Raw genomic sequence first — 23943 nt, forward strand, 5'->3', positions numbered from 1 at the left:
TAAACTTAGAGAAGGCAAAGAAGGAAACAAAGATCTTTAAGTCAATTTAGGAAGAAACTGATAAGCTCTCTTCCTCTCAGGTCATGTTTTTCAATTTATTAGGGCGGAAAACAGTAGATACAAATTTAAATTTGGGCCTTTGTTGAGATTGGCTGGTTCAAACTGTTTGATCAACCTAAGGTCTTTGCACATCCATAGATGGTAAAAAAAAAAGATCATCTATTTCAAATGAAAGACTGGATAGTCTATTAATAATTTATTTGAAATTTTACACGAGTTCCCTCAGTTTATGAGAATTATGCAAAATTATTTCTCACACTGATCATGTAATGTCAATCATGATGTACACAAGTAGGTTATGTTAGTTGTATGGTGTCAAATGATATATTTGGATACAGGAATATTTCTACAGCATGGAGTTTGGTGAATTAATGCCCCTGAATGTTGAACACACTTGCAATTTTGTTAACTCACCTGAGTTTATGTGTCTTAAAGGCTATAGCATTAACACTGGGATTAGTGGTTAATAGCCCGTATAAAAAAATCCATCTGCTCATATCATAGGCTCACAAGTCTATAGTGCACCAGCTGATAGATACATGCTCTTTCATTACCATTAATTCTAAAATGTGTCTTGTGCAGTATGGATGGAAGCAGATGCCTTATAAATCCTGCTTGCTGTGGCATGTACACGTCTAATACTTGCATGTTAGTTTAGTTTTATTTGCTCATGAATCACCGTCTGCTGAGAGAGAAACAGAGAAAAGACCAACTTCTGAGTTTATCCACTGAAAGCTGCAAACCCCTAATGTAAGCAGGAGCCAGCTGTGTGCACTTGTAAAGTTGTTATAATCCTCCTTTGACCTATAAACAGGAAAATACATAATATAAAGCATCATGCTCACATCTACAAATAATACACTGTCCATGTTGTCCTTGTAAGGCAATACAGTCCTAAGCGCCTGCCTGCAGCTTCTTTAAGGACAATTAAAACACCACATTTCATTTTGTTCAGCTTTGAAACAAACAGAGCCAATATCTAGAACATGCAACTTAATCCAATGAGCAGAGTCACCATCAGTTAGATACGGCTCTGCGTGACTTACAGGTTTGCGTATCATTGCAGTATGTTGTATGTGTGATTTAATTGTGTAGTTTTGTTATTATAATGGAGAGCAAAAATCATGCAGGAATTTATTTGGAATACATCTCCTAAAGCATGTCGATTCAGGTGACCATCCAGGCTCTGAAAACTGATAGTAGACTTAAAGGTTGAACAAAATGACAGAAACAGATGCAAATAAATATTTTCATTGTCGGTGTGTAATTAGTCCGTGTTTAAACTGCTTGTTTTGTTCAACTGACAACAAGGATGGAACCATTCGGTCAAAGTGGGCCTACAGTCTACAGTGTAGATGGCCTGTGCAGGGCAGATGGTGTGTGCGTATGAGGGGAGATCGATGAGTCCCAATGGCAAATGTTTGCCTCAGGGCCCCTAAACAGGTTAATCCATCCATGATTCACAATGATATAAAGAGAAAAATCGCAAATTCTCACATTTCAGGAGCAGGAACTAGCTAATGTTTGGCATTTCAGTTTGATGAATGAATTAAACCAATAACAATTATCGAAATAGTTGTAGATTCTGTTGCTCAATTATTCGTATCAGCTCTAGAACCTACCCGTGAACTTTATGAAATGTATGATGTTCAGTTTTCGTTGTCACTGTGGAGGCGTGGGTTCAGCTCTGATCATTCTGAGTTGAAGTTTGTGCTGTTTTTGTCTAATACTGTATTATGATGTAGGGTGCTCCGATTACGACAGGGGGTAGACAAGCAATAATGAAGGGAGGTAAGCTGGGTTTGTGTTCTCTTGAGTATAAGCTTTACACATGGGGGGATTTATTTCAGAGCTGTTGTGATTAATTACATGCGCTTGTTATTTTCACAAACTCCCCTACTTCTAATTATTTAGAGCAATGACCAATCTCGTCAATCTTTGCTCCACATTGTTCCCAGATCCAGCAATTACCCATGGCCCTGAAGCCACCAGGGACCCCCTTAAGGAGCCAATCACGAAGGGAAGACCTCTTCTCATTTTTTAAAGATAAAGTTAAAGTAAAGAGTTGTGACCACTTTTACCAAGAGTGGGTTTTATCTCTCAGATTAATTTTTTTGAACAGGTCAAATTCACAGTAATTCACAAGAACAAAGCAAAGATTTGAGTAAAGTCTCAAAGAGTATCGTGTGTATTATATTATACTTTATTCCTGTTAATCATCACATGGCCCCTTGGAATTATCTTGAAACCCTTTAAGGTTGGGAACCACTGGTATAGATAACTAACCTTAAAATGCTAAATGCTGCTCAACTCTGTAACCACTGACTGCATTTTATTGGTTTTGCTTTGTATACAAATATGCTTGCTTTTAATTTGTTGCTGACATTGTGTGTGTGTGATGTGCTGCTCTGTGTTATTTTGTATTATGAATCCTGTTCTGTTGTGCTCATAGTCTGTTTGTTTGGTGCTGTTATGCATGTTTTAATTGCCCAGGAACTGCAGATGAAAATGAGTTTAAAGCTAACTCTGGTACAATACATCAAATGGCAACATTTATGTTTAATGTTGTACATGGTCCCTTTACAAATAAAATAGAAATAAATATATACACCAAATGGTAAATACAAAGTGCACTGGGATACAAATGATAGAAAAGAGATGGAGGCTATAAAAAAGTCTAATATCAAAATCTAATATCATAATTATAGTATTAATTAAATAAACATTATGGTGCATAATCAAACATTTCTTATAATAATAATAATAATAATAATAATAATAATGCTTTGATAGTGATTGATATATGCATATAGACCAGCTGTAGACCTGTAGTAGTTGTGCCACTGTTATTGTGATTATTATTATAATATCTCTTCTTATAATTCTAATATCATTTACTGTGTCCTCAGATGTTCTTTGACTAACAGTGGTGTGGTGTTTACTCATCAGTTCCTACACACAAAAAAAACACTCCCTCTGCGTCCCTTTTGGTGGACTGGAGGCAAGAAGAGGACCCGACACGAGTTACAAAGAAATTGTTTAAGTTATTCTCCCTTTTATACACTTTGTTTTCATTTGAGCGAACCCACAGCAACTCCCAGAAAGGACTCGGCAATGTTTGCTTGTTCTCTCTGTGTGAGCAACTCTCAGCGTCAGGGGTGGACGTGATATTTCAAACAGCACATCAGTGCGTTTATGTATTGGGTGCCCGGAAATTTTTCCAAATAAACACAGCTTGATTCAACTTGGGTGGGCAGACTTATCAAGCGACTAATTCTATAAACAGATGAGGGAATAACCCGGCACTTCATTGGTTGTTGGGCAGAGGGGGGGACATGAGGGAGTTTCAGTGCAATGAAATTTTAATTAATGTGGGTGGGCTGAGAACACCACCGACTGTTTATGATGGACAATTTATTTCCCAGTGCAAAGTCAACATAACACAGCAAACGTACAACAATTATTAACATTTTCTGGGGCCCTCATGAGGCTGGAGAGTCAGTCAGTGGAGGAGAGGAGCTCCGGGAGCAGGCTCAGCTTTCCCCGGGACACACGTCATGACTCTCTACCACGGCCGCCTGCCGTCGCTCGGAGTGCCATCCTCGGCCCTGAGCCTCTCCGCTCCCCCGCTGATCTACTTGTACGGAGGGGACAGGGGAGGGGTCGTGCCCGCTGCCTTGAGCTTCGTGCCGGCCCGCCAGGAGCCTCCGCAGAAGCCGCCCTACAGCTACATCGCACTCATCGCCATGGCCATCAAGAGCGCCCCGGAACAGCGCGCAACACTCAGCGGCATCTACCAGTTCATCATGGACCGGTTCCCCTTTTATCACGACAACAAGCAGGGCTGGCAGAACTCCATCCGCCACAACCTCTCCCTGAACGACTGCTTCATTAAGGTGCCCAGAGAGAAGGGCCGGCCCGGCAAAGGCAGCTTCTGGACGCTGGACACCAAGTGCCTAGATATGTTTGAGAACGGCAACTACCGTCGGAGAAAGAGGAAGGCGAAGAGCCAGCAGGAAGCTCTGGACCCCAAAGCCGCTGGACACAAGCGCACCAAGGGTCCGGGGCCATCCAGGGCCCCTCAATCCTCTTTGAGACATCAGACTGGCTCGGGGATAACAGAGGTACCAGCGAGGCAGGATGCGGAGAGGATGGAGACGCAACCAGACACAAAAGCTGTTCTTGTCGAATTTAACCACGCTGAACAGCCGCAATATCCCCCCATACAGAGACTTAAAGTGCCCCCCAACCAAGACACCCCCGTGTCCAACGGGAGGAGGCTTGACGCCCCCCAGCCAGAGCCATGTCCCACTCTGAGACACGCTCCGTTGTGGATGGACGGTGCGAATTTCCCAGGCGCGTCCCTCCGCCGGGAGTCAGAGGAGAGAAGGTCAGCGTTCAGCGGAAGAGAAAGAGAGAGAGGTCCGCTCTGCGCCGTCAGCTGCGCAGGAAACACAAAGCTGGCTGCACTTGCACAGGACAGGCCGAAAGGAAATGTTCTGGGCAGGGATAAATCAAAATGTTTTACCATTGAGAGTATCTTATCGAAAAGTGAAGACGAAATGCGCAACAGCATCCTCGGTTCGTCAGCGGAGACATGTGCAGAGCGCCAAAGTCCCGCTCTCAGTTCGTCTGTGGTCCTCGGTGCTCGACCGCATCAGTTGTACCAGATGGGATTCCCCTTTTGCTCTTACCTGTCACTCGCCTACCCCGACAAAGTACTGCATTTTAAATGAGTACAATTATTTTTGACTTTAATGGATTTTACGCACGGATGCGTAAAGGTGTAACGTCTGTAATTAGCTTTGCATGATGGGTTACTAATGAGACAGCATACTGTTGTGTTCTTTTCAGGATCTATGCCATCTGCATAATCTACAGCAATTTTCAGACAGTGAGAAACAGCAGGGAGGCTTTCAGATATATTTTTACGCATGCATAATTGTCAGGTTTGTGGATATTTTCACCAATTTTTCCAAGACTGTTGCTCCTCAAAGTCTATGGCTGCGCATTGTAATGCTTAATGCAACAAGAAGGTAAAAGTATATAATGATGTCGTCATTGTCATGTGAATATTTATGGAAAGCTCATATATACAGTATTTCTCTCTTCGTTCAAACCCTTAGAGTATATATGTTTGCGTAATTCAACGAAGAATCTTGACTGTCATGGCTGGGCCTGTGTAGCCTACACAGTATCTCTGGAGATACAGTACAATATGAAAATACAGTTTAGTACTCAATAATGTAATCAAATTCTATTTTACATTGAACTCCGCCCTGAATTTTATATGCAAAATAAAGTTTAGATGGGTAGTACAATGACAGCATGATTTATTTAAAATTGTGAGTAAAAACAGAAATACTGTTGGAAGACAGGGGGCTGTTGCTGTTTGAATGAAATGTCACCTAAAGTTGTTCCTTTTTGTGATCAAAAGTGCTTTTTGAAAAGAGACAGATAACACGTATATTTGAGTATTTTTCTTTTCAGATCTGAAGCTTATGATGTTCATTGAGGATTGCCAGGCCTCAGCTGTAGAGGACTGAGCGATTTGAGTTGTGTTGTCGTACATCATAGATTTAGTGAAAAAACATTATTTATCCAAAGCGACTGGATACAGATATCAGGATGCTGAGATTATTTTCTTGGCAGAAGCAGTATCAACTTCAGATTGATAATAAGAATCGCCATTAAGGGACCAAAGACAAGGATTACAGACAATTTCAATATCAGTTAACATTTAATTAACATGACTCCAAAAACTGACGACCCCTGATCACTCCAAAAGCACATGGACTCAAAGTTCTGACTCATGAGAAATCCACTGTGAAGGAGAATTACTCTGCAGTCTAGTCTAAAGTGCCACTGACTGAAGAGTTTGATCCTGAGCCCATTCTTTAATGTGTCAACCACTTCTGAAGAGGTCACATGATGATTTCTGGAATGGAAAAAAAAATGTTTCTGCTTTGTTTTCACACTAATTTTTCACCCTCTTGCAGTTTTCAGTGTCTTGGCTTCCTTTGGCAGTTACACAGACGACTTAGTCTGGTACAGGAAAATCGTTCTTGAGTAGAGCTGTTCATGAATTTCCATTTTTTCAAATTTATATTGAAATTATTGACAGCTGATTTTGTGACAACATACAGTAATCAGTGTTTTCCCCCAAAATTTGTCTCTTTTTGTGTTGGAAAAGCCTCTGAAAATTAGAGACGTCACTGTATATAAATCCTCATAGTACAATTAGTGCTACTAATGGTGATACTTATAATGATGAAAATTATAATATTGATTAAAAATTGATACATACTGGCAATACTAACCCTGGATCATGTTGAGAGTAGCAACATTCTTTGAAATAAGAGCACAGGTAAAGTCCAGGTAAAAAAAATCCACATTTTAGCTTTTCTAAGCGTTCAGTCACATCTTATGGTCTTCCTCAGCAGATGGAATTTGCTCGGTTGTCGTGCATTGCATTTCATTACTGAGCAAACTCCAGCCGCTGAGGTAGACTGCGAGATGCAGTTCTCTTTTTTGTCAAACTGCTGTTTCCAAGGTCAAGAATGAACTTTCACGCACAAAATCAGTAAAGTCAGAAGAAGCCCTAGCACTTCGGTCCTCGGACTAAATGCTACGGACCACGGATCATAAAACACCCTATAGTAAAAAAGTTTAAATGACAAGTGAGAGAGTCACTATAAATGACTTTCCCACTATGTGGTCTTCTTTTTTTAATCCTATATTAGTATCTGGGAAGGCCTGATGGCATTGAAAGTCCTAAATGATCCTTTCTGAGCTTCAGCGTGCTGTAGAATGACACCTGCATGAAATCAAAGAGCTTTGCTGACAGCATCATTACAAACAGAGAGCAGCCATGTCTAAATATAGGCCTATAGCTTAGACACACGCTCGTCTGAAAAAGCTCGACTGTGCGAGGCCAGCGCTGTGCAAATCAGGAATGTTTGTTGAAATAAATAAACTTCCCCACATTAGAGGAAAGGAACTAACAATCACAAGTATTTCCTGTGTATAGGATTCTTTTGGTCAGACGTGTAAATAAAACATGATGAAAACCTCAGAAGGGAAAGAATGGAGGAGAGGGTGAGGGAAGAGAGGAAAGAAAAGAAGTGAGAAATATCGGTTTAACTGAACACTTGGCACTCTGTCTCTGTGGGATTTGGGCGCATTTCATATTAACACATGAGCCAGTGTAATTGGCTCCACTGGCTCTTCATCCTCCAGTGATCTCCAAAGTCTTCTAAAAGCAAAGCAAATTAATAAATGTTAGTTATCTGATGGTCTCTGTGAGTGTTTGAACAGTAAAAGATCCTCATGAGAAAGCAGCTCAAACAAAAGGGAAGTCTTCTCAGTTTTATTTGTTATCTGAGAAAACAAACTGTGCTGATGGGTTGTGGTCAGAGATCTTTAACATGAATCGAGCATTAGCAGAAATCTGAACTCTCTAGCAGGGACGCGATGTGAATTGGGGGCTTTTCTTCTGGGCACACAGCCTACTGAATAAGGTGGGACAAACCTCTAGGTTCTGGATTATGCTGAGTTTATAAATCAGAATAACTCAAACACACCTGTTTCTTCTAAATGTAGTTTATCATTATCTTTGCCTTTGATCTTTGTTTTAAGGCATCCTTCAATCCAAGGGACTTTTTCTTCAGATGCTATTTGCCCTAACTGTATTTACTTTAATCACCTTTCCTATTTGAAACAATCTTTAGGTCTGTTTAGATGATCATACTCATTTCTACACACTTCTTCTTTGTTCTTCAGCTTCCTAAAGAAAGATGTGCTTTCAATATGAAACCTCCGTCAGATTAGAATATCTTGCCTTATTCTCCTAAATCAGCTTCCTTCCTTGACTTCAGGATTTCTTTCCTTACTTAAAGGAGTAGTAAGATAATGCTAGTGAGGTTACCTTGAGTTAAGATTATATTAATGGATTTTAAATCTCAAGCAAATGATTTACAGTTTTTCTCCATTGATTTGATGCATTTCTGCCATTTGTGCTCAAGACTGCAAATGCAATGATCACAACTTCTAAAAATGCATTCTACAACTCTTGAAGCTTTCTGGTTCTTTTCATTCAGTTCTATTTTCTCTCCACAAAGCTATCGCATAGAAAGCAAGGTTTGCAAATATTTAACACCAGTGTAGCCACTGAATTCAGATTTCAAATGAGAATCTTCTGCTCCCAATATTTTCAATCTTGTTGCCAGTGAAGAGACATCGGTTTCTCTTGTGTTGGCTCAGTCACTGTGTAAAAACATGCAAAGGAACAAAACGTTGAACTGAAGTGTAAAGTCACGCGTGAAGAGACACAGCGGGCTGGTTAGCTGCCGCAAACAGAGCAGGAAGCTGCGATGCACATGCACTCATACTAAGGCTGGATTTGTCACACAAACTATTTTATCTGAGGTGTCCAGCCAGGAAGAATGCTACAGTCTGTGGACAACTGAATTAAATTCACAGGCAAGATACGGAATATTGTGTTGATTTTGTTTTCAGTTTTGTGTATCACCACTAAATAACTGCAGGTTTGAACTTGTGATTTGATGCACTAGGTTAAAAAAAGAAGGTTGTTTTTGTTTTTGCTTTTAACATTTGAAACTTGGAAAACACAACTCTCCACCTGAGAGGCCATACAAAATTTAGAACATTTAGAATTATGCACTTACTGAAGAGTCTACTGCCCTACCGACAGAGTAAAATAAAACAACAATTCATTTTAAAAAACGATATTGAATTAAAAAAAAGACAAAAGAAAAGTAAAAAAGAAATAAATAAAAAGGGGTGGATGTCTATAACCCTTGTCAATGAACAAACTGGTGTATCTATAGAGGGTCTGTCTGTACTCTGTTTCTATAATCAAGTATAATCAAGTGTGACCAAAGAGTAAGTGGGAAACTAGTAGTGAAGATGGTGGTATTCATATTTGTTAATGTTTCAGTTTCTGGTCTGGTTGAAGTAACTTATAAAAGGCGACTGTATTTTATCTTACCCTCCTGTCTTTTTGATAAGAATGTTATTTTCTCTCAATCTAAATGCGTCATCACTTCTCTCAGTTTGCACGGGTAGGGGCCATTGCCTGCAATTTCATTTGAAGTTTCTCAAAAGACGGAAACAAATTGTCTATAAATAGGTCCATGAAATTATAGATTCCTTTCTTGTGCCATTCATCAAATACAGTGTTGTTAATCGACGGTGCAAAAGAATGATTTGCCATAATGGGGGCCAATAAGGAGTTGGTATGCCAGCCATAGAGTTTACTTATCTGAATCCAGATTCTGACAGAGTGAGAGACCACCGGATTAACAATAGAGCTAGGAGACACCGTAGGTAAGGATGAGAAGAGCAGTGCTGGTAAGGGAGAGGGAGCGCAGCAGACCCTTTCCAGGTTCATCCAAGACGGGTGTTGATTCTGTGACCAGTATGAGACATTCCATAAGTTACTCGACCAGTAATAAAGCGGAAAATGTGGTAAACCCATCCCTCCTGTTGACGTGGGTCTCTGTAGGAATACCTTCCTTGATGTTTTTCTATTCCAGACAAATTCTAAAATTACTTTATCTATGCTCTTAAAGAAAGATTTAAGTTATAATGGAATACATTGAAATAAAAATAGAAATTTGGGAAGAACAGTCATCTTAATTGTATTAATTCGTCCTGCTAATGATATAGGGAGATGAGAACATTTCTGCAGATCCTTTATCGTGTGCTCCAATAATAATAAAAATAAAAATAAAGGATTATAGAGACCAGTAAATGTTTTTGTAACACCCTGTGTCAACCCTGTCAAAGGGCTTTTCTGCATCCAAAGTTTTGAGCACTTCTGGCTGAACACTTGAACCAGGTGAGTGTATGATCTTAAACAGTCTGCGAGGATTATGCACCAATTTTCATTATTTGTATGAAACCTGTTTGAGCTTCATGTATGACTGTCGGCAGCACTTTTTCTAGTCTGATAGCCAACATTTTGGCTAAAATCTTCATGTCCACATCCAGAAGACTCACAGGCCTGTATGACGATGGATCCCGTGGATCTTTGTTCTTTTTAAGGATCAAAGAAATTGATGCCTGATAAAATGTTGGTGGAAGACGGCCAAATCTCAACGATTCATTAAAAACTTCCAGCATAGTGGGTTCAGATCCTTTTTGTCAATAAATCCAGATTTGGGCTTGTTGCATATTGATGATCCAGAGCTAGAAGTTGTTCCCTTATAGATGTTTTTCTCTCTTTTTGCTTCTTGATCAGATGTGCACTATGAGATATCATTTGCCCACAGATAACTGCTTCCCATGACGCCTGTATGGAGACATCTGGAGTATTATTAGTTGCTAAGTAAAAAGCGATCTGAGACTTTATATGTTCAGTAATGGATTTGTCTGACAGCAATCTATTGCTCATTCACCAAGTTCTATATGTATTTATATTTGGAAATGCACGCTGTAGTGTCCTGGAAAATGAATTGGGCTGTTGTGAGAAAAAAGAATATTCTATAATACATAGAGATGTATGCAGATGTCTCCACGGGTCTTTTAAATTTGCAGCATTTAGGAAATTTGGCTGATTTGGTCAGGGTCTGCTGTTTGTTTGAGGATCTATCCAGTATTGGGTTCAACACAAAATTAAAGTCACCACCCAGGATCAAGCTATGACTATGAAGGTTAGAAACAGAGGATGATACTGAGCGTATAAATCCCTCATCGTTGTGGTTAAGCGCGTGCATGTTTGCAACAATCACTGACGGGCTACAAATTTTCCCAGTAACTATGAGAAATGTTGCCACTTTGGGACCCCTCTTTAACATCCACAAGTCCCAAATTTTTTGCCTCCTGCTTCCATTTCCCAGATCCAAACACTTGTCTTGTAGTTTCTGGCATGTTTTTGTTAGCATCTGTTATGTTTTTTCTAATGCCAAAACTCTATCCATCGTTTCACCCAGAGACCGTCTCATTTCTTCATATTTGCTATTGGCCTCCGCTTGTGCTGTGAGTCGGGGCAGTTCACCTGACAGTTCGTCCCTAGTCTCTTCACATAGGGACGTTATAGCTGTCTTAATCTCTCGGTATGAAGCAGCTATTTCAGATTTAATTTCGACCAGCTCCGCTTCCCTGGATGTTTGTAGTTCTTCTTGTAGCGTCTGCAAGGAGAGTGTGGTCTAAGAGTTGTCCGCCATTTTGAGACTGCCAGCGGCGAAAGGGGTTATTGTCTTCTGTGCTTGTGGCGTTTTACCCTAGCGCAATTATTTTTCCATATCAACTGCTATGGTCGTAACGTGACATACTTACTCAGTTACTGATGGTCCAAATGCTAATAATATTAATGGGGAAATCAGAGCTTTCCTAAACCTCAGCTTACTCCATCTGAGACTCCTCCTCTCTCAGAAATGATTCGTTCCAATAACATTTGGAAAGTCTAGAAGAGCTGCACGACGGAGGGCTAAACCGGCTCGGCCGGCGGAAGTCTAGCTCTATGGGCCCCACGATGCCAAAGCTATGCGGAGCAACTTTCACAGGAATGAACGGGGCCCCACCTCCGACGCTGTTTCCAGTTCTCTTCATACATCCATGGTCTCCACCAGTCTGTGATTCTAACCATTGTATGAAGAGTTCAGAGAACACAACACCTTTTGGAGCATGCTTTTGCTGTTTTGCAAATGAAAACACAGTTTTCGTTTGTACCACCTATTCTCACTGCACTTTTGTTTCTAACAGTGAATCAAAACAATAGAGAAAAACTACATTAACCATTAATAAAGCCATCAGTTACAGCTTATAAACCTTTCATAAGAAGGTGGTACAGATTTTTTTTGTCACTCCTTTTCCTTGGTCAAAAAAGAACTTTCACCCTCATTCTCCTTTCTCTCTTCAGCCATCGTGACTATCACTTCTCAAACCCAGTTCTTCTGCTATTAAATCCAAACAAACCAGAAACAGAAAAGCATCACTTCCTGTCTGACAGAGGATTTCTTCCCAGGAAAAGACCCACCAAACAGTGTGTGTGTTTAGAGCATAAAATGTTCATCAGGTTGAATCACTGTACTGTTGTAATAATCAGTCACAACAAAATGGACAAGTATTTATCTGAAAATGCTGTGGATTATTTCTTCAAACTAAATTTAGTCTCCAGACTGGCTGGAAAAGAACTGCAGGGAAAACTGATGCAGAATGGAGTAAACCTTTGACAACTAGTGCTAAAAGAATGTCAGCTATCAGTTTGCTAAAATAAGCAGTATAAGGGGAATCATTTTATTGCCAAGTAAACTCTATTTTCTAGTCTAAGTCTAGTCTAAATGTATATTTATATTAATTTAATTCATTTTTAAGGTTGAGAATTGTTTACCTTTAACACGGATGAGAAGTCCTAAAAGTGCTATGGATGAAGTGATAACAGCCTTGTGTTCCATCCCGATGATAACTGAGCAAGTAGCACGTTTCATAGCTCCGGAAAAAGCTAGTAAATGGACCTTGAGTTGGGATTGTTTTGTAAAAGTGTTTTATTCCACTCAGTACCTCTGATAGTGTTGCGTGTTATGCTTTTGTGCATGTCCTTGTTTGTTCCCTCCCTCTTTCTTGGCTGTTTCAAAGCTGTGTTGTTTCGTCTAGCTGATTTGGACTCTGTCCCCCCCTTGTTAAGAGTTAAGAGACTGCACTGAGACCCTTTAAAGAAGGTGGTCTTGTTCAGGTCACAAATGAATTTTGAAGCAGTTCGTTTGTGGTGGGAATGTGACGCGACCTCGATCTGAAAGGGGCACTTTGCATACTGGGAAGCAAAATAGTTGCTGGCTGCCAGAGAATGAGGCGAGGTCTGACCTGGACTAGGCTAGCAACAGAGTAGGCTACGCCATCGCCTTCAGGACCCTCTTTCTGTGTTTACTTTCTCACTCCCGCCCAGACACATCTAAGCAATGAGCGGAGTAAACACATGACTCATATGGATTTGAATGATGCATTTTGGTTGGCTTGAACTTTTTTAAGTTTACTGATTTGGACCAGAGCAAACAAACTATATGTTTGAAAGCGCCCTACATGTGAATGGATGGTCAGGATCTGCTGCCCAGTCCCTGCCAGCCACATGCTGCTCTCTCTCCATTTTCTTTCACTCTTCTTCACTCTTGTGAGTTAACTCTTGTTAGGTCAGTATGCTCTCCGTTTTTGGGAGAGGGGCTGCGGAAGATTGGAGTACCTCTTTGCAATGCACAGACATGCTAATTTTGAGGCTAGATTTGTGTTCTGCTTAGTTAATTGAGTTTTGCTTTATTAAGTTCTTTGATATGTCCTTCGTCCCTTCTATTTGTTTTTATATCATCATATGATTATTGTAAATACTGTAAATACACCTATAGTCAGAACAAACACAAGCCTATGGCATACACTTAAAGAAACACTGGTGTAAAATAAAATCACTGCATTAGTTTACAAAAGTCTTGTCTTGGACATGGAGGCGGGGTGGCTCTAGGGATGGCATGTTGGTGTGTCGGTCCACCACTTTGGTCCAGACTGAAAAAGGCTACCTCAACAACTGTCTGATGTATTGGCATGAAATGTGGCACAGACATTCATGAGGCCCAGAGGATAAATCCTACTCACTTTGGTGATCCCCTGACTTTTCCTCTAGCGCCACCATGAGGTTAACATTTGTGGTTTTGAATGAAATGTCTTGACAACTATTGGATGGATTGCCATGATATTTGGTTCACAGACTCATGGTCCCCTCAGGATGGATTGAAATCACTTTGTGATCTCCTGGCTCCGTCAAAATTTAAATTTGTCCAATACTTTGGTTGATGACCAAACACCTGCTAAACTAATGACATTCATTCACACATCAGCCTGAGCTACACTTTGTGTTTAGTGCTAACTATCCAATGTTAGCATGCTAACACCCTAAAGTAAGATGGTGAACATAGGAAACATTATACTTGCTTAACAGCACGCAATCATGACGTTATCCGGCAAGGTGTTGCAGTGGCCACTAAAATAAGTGCAAGCGCACGTTTAGATTACTAGTAGATTACTTTGTGTTGTGAACACTTGTACTGTTTACCTCGCGATTTTTTGGAGTAGGAGAATTTTTTCATCAGTGGTTTCGCTTGTGACAAAGCCGAAATCTTTGTTACAATGTTTCTGCCACTTTTACTGTCTGTGTGTGGGGCACTCTGGGGGATAACTGTGGATTAGTTCAGAGCATTTGGAGTGACTTTAAATATCTTCGTCATGACTCATTTGTAGACAGAGCAGACAAGCCTCTATAGTCACAGAGGGAGAAATATAGCTGCAACTCTGAAAAGTGTCATCGCCTGCGTTTCATGTGGAATCAAGTCCCAGCTCAGTGCTAAATCACACGGTTTAAAGCTTGCTGGTTCAAAAGGGCTCCTAATCCAAGTGTTTATTATATTTTTTCACTCTCTACATAAACCGGCTACACTTGTCCAAATACACACTCAGCACCGGGGGAGGGCGGGGCCATGATGAAGATTGATGGGCTCGGTTCAGGCCACATTAACTGCTAATCAAGTTAGGTTTCCTGGCACAGAGCTCTGTACATCATTATGTGCCTTAAATGTCCTCCAGATCAGGACTGATGCTGTTTACAACCTGGACACAAACATATACATACAGAGAGACTACAGTACTCGTGTGCATGTGGGTATACAGTACACCAACATGAACCTGTAAAATTGCATGAAATTAAATACAACAGACCTGCAATAAATCTTAACTGTGTTGACACTGTGTGAGGGAAACCCTACGGTTGTGTCTGAGACTGTAGTTTGTGCACTGAATTGTCAAGTCAAGTCAAATGTATTTATAAGCACGTTTAAAAACAACAGATGCTGAACTGTAACTGCATTGCACTATATTGTATATTTTCCCCGTTCATCCCTCCAGTGACAAAGAGACCTGAAGTTTCTGGAGGCTTGCGGTGGAACAACACCTTACTAACACACATCATGTTGCCGTTCTCTTTAACTTGTCACCAATCTGTATATGTAAGTTATAGTTCTACATGGATTCCAGGTGGTCAGAGTTGCTCTGGTGGAAGAATGAATACAAATTAGTTCAACCTCAATGGGTCTGATTACCTCAGCTTTTCTGTTTCTATTTCTTGACCTTTGCAGTACTTGTTTTTTCTCTTTGTTATTTTCTCTTACTCTGTTTATTGTTACGCACCAAAATACCAAAGCAAATTCCCTGTATGTGAAAACCTACTTGGCAATAAGCCTGATTCTGATGAACAGTAAATAACAGTTGCGATGAAAGCACAATGTGATAAAAATACTCACTTGAAAGTGTATTATTTATAGTATTTTAGTCACTCACACACAACTACATATACAGTATGTATTAAATGATTTACAGGACAAAAATCATATATTTTAAAAATAACCCACACAAAATGTCTATAAGTAACTAAGTAAAGTTTCATCCTCTGGTGTTTGAACTGATTAGGTCACTTGACAATTTATGCATCCTTAAAAGTTCACTTGCAATTTCATCAGTTTTACATTCACCTCTTTACAAGATGAATCCGAACCCGGCTCAAGGCTGGGCAAAGGAGGGGAGACCACACATGAGCTGTAACTAAAAATGTGTTTATTATACATAACTTAAAGAGAAAGGAAATGAAGACAACCTAAACCAGGTGGAAGCCAGGGGAAAGAGGAAGATGGGCTGACTGCCACCAGTTTATTAAGTCTTGTGGCCAGACAGGTGAGCTGAATCTCACCTGTCTCTCACCTGTGGACTCCACCCACCAGGCTCCTGGAGGGAGAGGCCAAGGACTCCTGTCCTGAGGGGGTCATGCAGGAGCAACATAATTGATTAAAATGACAGAAAAGAAGACAACACATCTCTGCTACACAAAATTGGGTTTATTTTCTTTGACTTTTCTCTAATTTTTGCTTTTTTCTTGTGAAATACTGGAGTTTTACCTCCTTGTGCTTGAAAAATGATACAAATGAAACAATCTGAGAAGGAAAAATTCAGTCAGAAGTGTTCACAGCTCACATTCATATGCTTCCTATAATGGAGGAGACATCACTTGGTTTTAAAGGATCACAAGCCGAAAAGGTTGAGAGCCAGTGAGTTTTTGTTCCCATGGGCTTGAATTCTAAACGTACATTTTTTTTCTTTACCATTGTGGATGATAAAAGTGATGCCTGTGACTGTCAATGAAACTGAATCATCGTTACGTTTATCAAATCCCTTCAGAATTAATCAATCAGTTGTTCACATTTCATCAAATAACTTACGGATTTATGACTTTTATAATTCACAAACATTTTCATCACACTTCTGTGCAACTTTTTACTCACCTGTAACTCGCAATCCGTTTATGCTACATAAACCTTTCATATATCAATTTGTGCATAGTACAACCTTCATTAATATTTCAAAATGCTCACTAATGCACACTGACCAGCTGTGCATAATCAACTGTACATAAGCTCGTTATGATGATGTACTGTTACTGTTAATGGGTTATTATGAGTATATAATGCATTAAAACTATGGATGCCCATTCAGTCCCACTGTCTTTATATCATAGCATCTGGAAACAGTATAAACTCCACTAAAATTTCAAACTGATCAGTATTACAACTGCGAATAAGGATGATGTGCACAGATTATGTATTAAATACCATAATGCATTAAAGCCTAATGCTGAAGTGTAACTATAAGGTCAACAAGTTGATGTTTTATTTTTATAATATATTTATAGTCATCCAAAAATCATATCAGTCAGAACCAGTGCTCAAAATAATGCATCTCTAGTTTAATTGCATCATTAAAAAGAAGTAAATCATGATATATATATTTACAGTATGCTCACCCTTCTTTGTCATTCATATTTGCTGACTGGTTTACTTGCACTCTGTAAAACTGTGGTTCTTTTTCTCAGCCTGTTGGATGTTCAACCCAAACAATGAGATTATTTCTGCATATTTAATACACAAACACATAGTAGTAGTGTAACACACAGATACAAATATTTATTTTATGTTTAACATTAGTGTGTTGCAGTCAAAGCTACGTTCCCTAAAAACCGAAATCCTAAAGACAAAACCTCTCCAATCCTGCAGATGATGGCGTCATTCTTGGCTTTAGTAACCCGGCGGCTGGCCGGTGAAATACTGCTCTCATCAAAACTTTTCAACATATCTGCAGCTTTGCTTTTACGAACTGTAAATAAATACCCACAGTCTCACGAGGCTTGTGTGTATATGTATATATGTGAGTGTGTGTGTGTGAACATAGGCAGGAGGACTTGTACACAGCAGCAGGATTACCACCCCAAGACTGGGACCACCCTGACGTTAACACTTAATCCAGGAGGAAATGGAGTTGCATCACAGGCTCACTTAGGTCCACTACGCTCTCTGCACACACACACACAAAAGTAGGAATTGTGTTGCAACGGAGTTTGTGTCCTCACATACACACATATGCAAACATACACTAATAATTTGAGCACTTAAGCTAAAACAAAACAGTTCAGATTTATACTGCACAGCTGGTCTTGTACAAATCCCAAATGTTTGCTGAATGTGTTATTGTCAGAGTGACTGTGAATGCACCATAGTTATGTTTGTATGAACAGAGTGTTGTTAGAGTGTCAATGTGTGTCTACTGTAAAATACATACGCTGTGTGTACGTTTGTCTGTGTGTGTGTGTGTGTCAATGTGTGCGCGCAGGCACGCTTGCACAAATGTCCCTTAGCATTAAGACGAAAGAGTTGAGGGAAGCCCCCTGATGTTAGACCACTTTGATAATCCTAACATTGAGTCAGGGCCAAATTTAGGAATGCTAGATGTTATTGGTTATTGATGATGTTTGGATCGAGACGATTTATAATATAACGATTAAACTTGACAACACAGAAATCCCCTGAAACATCATGATATTATTTTAGGGCCATATCGTCCACCCCTACTAGGAACTTCTCTGGCATTTTGGAACCTTTTTCCAAACTTTTCCTGCATTTTGACTGCAGAAATGTAGTTCCAGTTTTGGATCCTGGGTTGCAGTTCCTGTCCTCTGAAAAGTCCCTGCTAACTGAGGAATTACTGGAGAGGAGTTTACAGCATTGAACTTTGTTTTTTATTTAAATTTAGTTTTACCCTACTGCAACTGCTGCTTTTACAAACCTGCGACAGTAACTTCAAGATTTCAGTATGTGCATTGTGATTTGTTTACCCATTCGAAACCTCTGATGGAGGAGCCACATGTGGAGAAAGTGACAAGAGGTGCCCCGCATGTTGCATGACTGTCGTGTGTTGAGGTCTGGCATTAATTAGATGGAGGGGGGTGTTCATGGTGTGACTCTGCTGACTGGCCTTTCACAGATCATTACGTGGTGTCCAATCAGAGCGCACCCAGTCTGACTGCTGTTTATTTATACACAGAGCTGGAAATGGTATGTGGGCAAGTCGGACCAAACCTCAAACACTGGAACACTCCAGCACGTTGTACTGCTACAGACGGTTAAAATCAACACCCTGCTCTTATTGGCATAGACATATACAAGCTCTCACATACACACACAAAGAAAAATGCATGGGTGTGCAGTATTTTTAAAGGGTATTCTCTTTATTCGGCCTCAATTGATATTGTTTTGCCTTTCCCAAAGATCAATAAAGTTTCATTGCTTTATAATTACCATTATAGTAGTACTACATTTTATGAGTTTTATGGTCTTCCAGAGGCTTTTCCATCAAGGAAATATAATTCTAGGGGTGGGGGGAATTAACATTTTTTAAATAAAGGGTCAACAAATGCGCGACAAATCAAGTTAGCAGCTTCAGCTAAAAATATTATTGGTCTTAATCTCTACACACTAGCTTACACGTTAAGGACAAGCACGTCACACAGATCTAACAAAGAGCTAACAAAGTGACATCAGCTACTGTGTTCCCAGTAGCTCCATGCTAGCTAACATTATAGCATACAGGCTAAATTCTGCATGACTTAGTAGTTCACCCTTGATTTCATAATGCATAATTTGCTTTCAGTTGCTACCCAGGCAACATCACATCACATACTCTGATCGTGTTTGGAAATTCCAAAAGTAACAAACCAGGGCTAATCACAGACCAAACAAAGTTAGCAGACTGTATGTTTTCAGTTTCAGCACATTTATATGTATGTCATTACTTTTTACCATGGTGGCAGTGACTTAACGGTCTTTCATTTTGTTTTGAATGAATCCACTGACTGTTCATCTACTGAAACAACACACTTGTAAGTAGTTTGCTGGTTAGCTGCTATGGCGAATGCTAAAATGTTAGCATGGAACCCCCAAAACTATATCAGCAACTGGAGACACATGGATTTGGAGACCACATTCTCATCACCACAAGTTAATCAACAGTGCAATCACACAAAAGCTTAATGTACTACTTTATTGATAAATTTCACTTAAGTTGATCATTTACACAAAGTCAATATGGTTAAAAATGGTCTTTTAATCCAGACAACAAAAGACAAACTACTGTCAACATTTCACAACAGATATGCTCGATGTAAAGAGAGAGCGTGCACTGGCCATACAGAACAAATATAAAAGACTTCAGCGTAACATTATTCAGAGGAAGATGAGAGTGTAGAGATATTGAGACTAAATGTAGTGCAAATGGCTTGTTCTACGCTAACAAGTACATTATACAGGTCAATACTTCAACCAAGCCAGAAGGGTGTACAAAGCGTTAAAGTTGCAACATCGTCAAATCAGGAAAAACACAATGGTAGGGAATCAAAGGTGTTTCGCCATTCCGCACAGAGTCTAGGAATATGTTTCAAAAGTTTAGAAATGGATTTGGAGCACATGCAAAGGAACACTTGAGACAATTAAAGTCAGTCAATTAAAAACAGTGTAAAGTGGACGGAGGTTTGCTAGGTTGTCTATATGATTTGTATGATCATACTGCAAGTAGCTCAAAACATGTCACTCGGCTGTGAAAGAACGATTTACATTTACTTTGGAGATTTTTGCACAACACTATATGCAAATACAATGCACTATTACATCTACTGTTTATACATTTACAATTAAAGACCCACAATTCACAAACCGTAGCACATGATCAATTCTTCTTCATACAGAGAAATATGTACAGCATTTACAATATGACTTCATCGACATAATAGATTAAAACAGATTAGCAATCTGAAATGGGATTCAACCTGTCAGAAGGTGCATCATCCTGGCATTCATATGTAGATAACCATACTTCATTATTCAAAAAGCACACATTGATACATTCTTGGAACAGCCAAGAATGATTTTTTGGACTCAGGAATCTCTCTTTGAGAAGTGCTTTGAATGAAGACACAATGCTACCCCACAGTGGTAGGATGAAGTAATACAATTAGGGACTTCACAGTTCAGTCACTCATTTTACATTGGCTTGATGGTGTTTGCACATGGCAGATAAATAAACATACAGCAGGATAGGAAAGTGTGGCCAGTGTTTCAGCCAGGTGATGTGCTTATTTATGCTGTTGGCATTACAGCTCCACCAAAGGAAAATAAACTACTACTTAGGTCCATCATTGAAAACACAGACAGCAATGCAATGAATTTTATTGGCGTGCAGAAGTTGTTAATCGAGCAGGGAATGAGTAAAAGAGTGATCTCTGCAGGCTCTGCATTAGTGTTTGGTCAGGCAATCGAGGGTAGCATCAGAGGATAAAGACAAGGACATTAACTTTCATGGAAGGCACTTTGGATGGTTAAGGAGTCTCTAATGTTCCCAAGGGTATAATAAAGTGTCTAGTTAAAAAAAAACATTGAATTAATACCACTAGATTGTAAATGTGTGCCAGACTAAAAGTGGCGAAAATGGGGTTGAACTAGGTAGTAACATTTATCTGAGTTAGTCCTCAGAAGGAAGACTGCTGCTTTCTTTCTTGCCCAGAGTTAAACGAGAAGATTGATACCATTGTCTGTTTGATATGAAGCTAACGCCAGCAGATGGTTAGCTTAGCTCAGCATAAAGATTGGAAGCACAGGAAAACAGCTAGCCTGTCCAAAAGGTAAAATTTCCGCCTACAAGCACCTCTAAAGCTCACTAATTAACATGTTATATCTTGTTTGTTTAATCCGTACAAATACTGAAGTGTAGAAACGAGTTGCGGTTTTACCACGCAACCAACACCCCGAAAATCCGCAACTTCTCATACTTCACATACAGACATCAGAGTGATAGAAATCTTCTGGTCTAACTCTGCAAGAAAGCAAATAAGTGTATTTCTCAAAATGTCGAACTATTTCTTTAAGAGAAGGCATGGAGGGATATTTCTGCCATTTTAAATGCCAGCGATACATGTTACATATGTCAAAGCTGTATTTTTTTGTGTACTGCCAAATAGGATACTACAGTGTTTCACAGACGTTTTCAGCAATAAATTTAACTCACTTTGTGACTGAAAACTGACTTGATGCCACCTGAATATAACCTTTAATAAAAGATTAAAGTTATGAGTTATTATTGCCATATACTATTATACCCAAGTCTGGTTTGAACTGTATGTAGACATTTATGTAAAATATAACAAGGCAGGACGATACTCAGTACAGTGTTTTCACCAGATGCTGTTAGATGTGTTTCACTAACATGTAATAAATATGGTTACCAAGGAAACAGGGTTTGCTACAACTATCGCACAGTTCAGTACAGTAGGTTATGTTGTTTTCCAGCAGTGCACCACACAAATGCAACAACAGGAAAACGGAGAGTCGGTCACTGTGACATTGAGTTGAAAAGTAATTGCTGATGTGTGTGTGGTGTCAGTCTGTTATGTGGAGACTTTGAAATGCAGCCTGTCGTCCTCACACTCACTCTGGCGCCATTTTCTCTATGTGGTCACTCAGCAACTTGTACTGTTCTGCAAAGGGGTCAAAAACACACACAGATATTTGTTTTAAAGCTGTAAAGCAGCATTAGGGTTATTTTTTTTAATGTAAAATGACTAAGGCCCCATTTCCACCTGGTATTAACATGTAATTTGTATGTGGATGCACTACAATCGGATCTCAATATACAAATTAGGTAGGTGGAACTGGCAGACTTGTCAACAAACATGGGGCAACTCAGGAGACTGTTGTGCAAGACAAGGGTCACTTAACAGACTAAGACAGGTGATAGGCTACTTTCGGCAGCGTTACAAAGTAGGGATTCAGACCGAAATAAGACCTGCGTTAAAACAGCACAGGGGGCTTCATTGGTGGAAATGTGTTGTTTAAAGTACTGAGACAATTAAGATATAATCTAGGGAGTCCAGTTTGAGTACACTGCACAACGGTTTGTAGTACTCACAGACAGGATTTTACTACTCTCGAAAGTTATCATGGCGGCAACTGTAAACAGTAGAAATATGGCATTCACGTTACAAAGTAATCTACCAGGAATTGTGCTAGCATGTGTTTGATGGGCCGACGCGTTGTTTTTCCCGGAGCACCCTTCGGTGGCACCCCCACTGCACAGATGGACTTGCTCCACTCAAAGGAATGAGAGGGCTGCATTTTTTCACGCAGGGCTGAAATCGCTCTGAACGCTTTAAGAATGTGGTCACACTGTACGAATATCATTTACACCTGGCTAAGATCCGATCACAACGAAAGTCACTTCCAGATGTGGTCTGGCCAATCCAAGCACATTCTAACTGCAATGTGTTCGGTGTGCATTTACACCTGCATTACCAGGGGTTTGTCCTAACCCAGATAAAAGATCCAGATACAGATCATATGTTAATACCAGGTGTAAAAAAAAAAGCTGCACTCACCAACATTAGAGTTTTCCCTCTGTGGTCACTTTGGCACTCTTTGGTATAAAACATTAGAAACCAGCCAGGATGGGTAAAGTGAGCTTCCTGTGAGACCTTATAGGATTTCTGGGTATTGTAGTTTAATTTATAAGTTACCTACTGCTGCTATTGGGAGGTGCCAAGAATAAAATGATCCAGTTTAGCTTTTAAATGGTAAATTTAACTGCCAATCCTTAACGTTATTTTTCTTCGGCTGCTCATTCCATGCAAGTCATTGCCTGCAGCTGGCAAACGTTTTCAGATTGCAGCAGCTTTTTACTTCATTTGCCAGTAGGAGGTGACATTGACGTGTTTACATACAGTATCTGCAGGTCTAAACAACTGCTGCTGCTATTATTTTCCTTTTCTATAGGAACTATAGACTGGCATGCGTAGAAACGGTTTGACAAAGATTCAACAGCTCTCCCTTGTGGAGAACCAGCAGTTTGCGAAACGTGAATAAGTTAATTCATGAGTTTGCTTGTGGTTGTGAGTTACAACTTAATCCATCAGGTGCTTTACATCTAAAAACACCAACTAAGTAAATGGGCTGAGAGCAGAGACTGCTCTAGTGTTTTAGTCTGAATTATTCCATTTAATGCTTTACCTTCATTCAGGTTCCCAATGACGGCCTGCTTCTTCAGGAAGTCATTGCAGAGCTTCTTACTGAGCCCAAACGCCAGCATGTTATGCGTGAATGTCCTGAAAATACACATAGTACCAAACTCATCTCAATACAAATGGAAATTATTGCAAACAAACTATATATTTTATATTAACCATTCACAAAAAAACTTGATATCGCAATAAGTATCAAAAGAAACAGTGTGTGAACCAATAATAAATCAATCTCTGTGCTATTCTGAGTTATTAGTATTTAATAAGACTATATAGTTACTATTTATGTTTACAAGGTCAGATAGAATAGTTGTATTAAAGCTGGTGTCATCTGCAGTCCTTGGCACACACAGACATACAGTTCTTGTAATACCTACTTTCTTTCCCAAATTTTGTAATACTTTATTGATCAGTTAAAAGTGGAAGTGTTAAATTGAAGTGTT

General features: G+C 39.7%; 2 protein-coding genes across 3 annotated transcripts in view; one reads left to right on the forward strand and one right to left on the reverse strand.

Moving 5' to 3' along the window:
- Window positions 1-3005: 3005 nt before the first annotated feature.
- On the forward strand, window positions 3006-7353 carry foxl1 (forkhead box L1). Its single transcript, XM_044192339.1, has one exon. It carries the CDS (start codon window positions 3618-3620, stop codon window positions 4794-4796), a length of 1179 nt encoding a protein of 392 aa, XP_044048274.1. The 5' UTR covers window positions 3006-3617; the 3' UTR covers window positions 4797-7353.
- A 12107-nt stretch (window positions 7354-19460) lies between these two features.
- The window catches only part of kiaa0513 (KIAA0513 ortholog), a 30341-nt gene continuing 25858 nt past the window's right edge, over window positions 19461-23943 (reverse strand). For both annotated transcript variants that reach the window (XM_044192341.1, XM_044192340.1), the window contains 2 exons: window positions 23490-23584; window positions 19461-21964 (listed from right to left, as the gene is read on the reverse strand). In XM_044192341.1, the coding sequence (XP_044048276.1) occupies window positions 21915-21964; window positions 23490-23584 (145 nt within the window). In that variant the 3' untranslated portion in view covers window positions 19461-21914. The remainder of the gene's footprint in view (window positions 21965-23489; window positions 23585-23943) is intronic.

This window comes from Siniperca chuatsi, linkage group LG4, assembly GCF_020085105.1.
Source record: "Siniperca chuatsi isolate FFG_IHB_CAS linkage group LG4, ASM2008510v1, whole genome shotgun sequence".
Taxonomy (NCBI): domain Eukaryota; kingdom Metazoa; phylum Chordata; class Actinopteri; order Centrarchiformes; family Sinipercidae; genus Siniperca; species Siniperca chuatsi.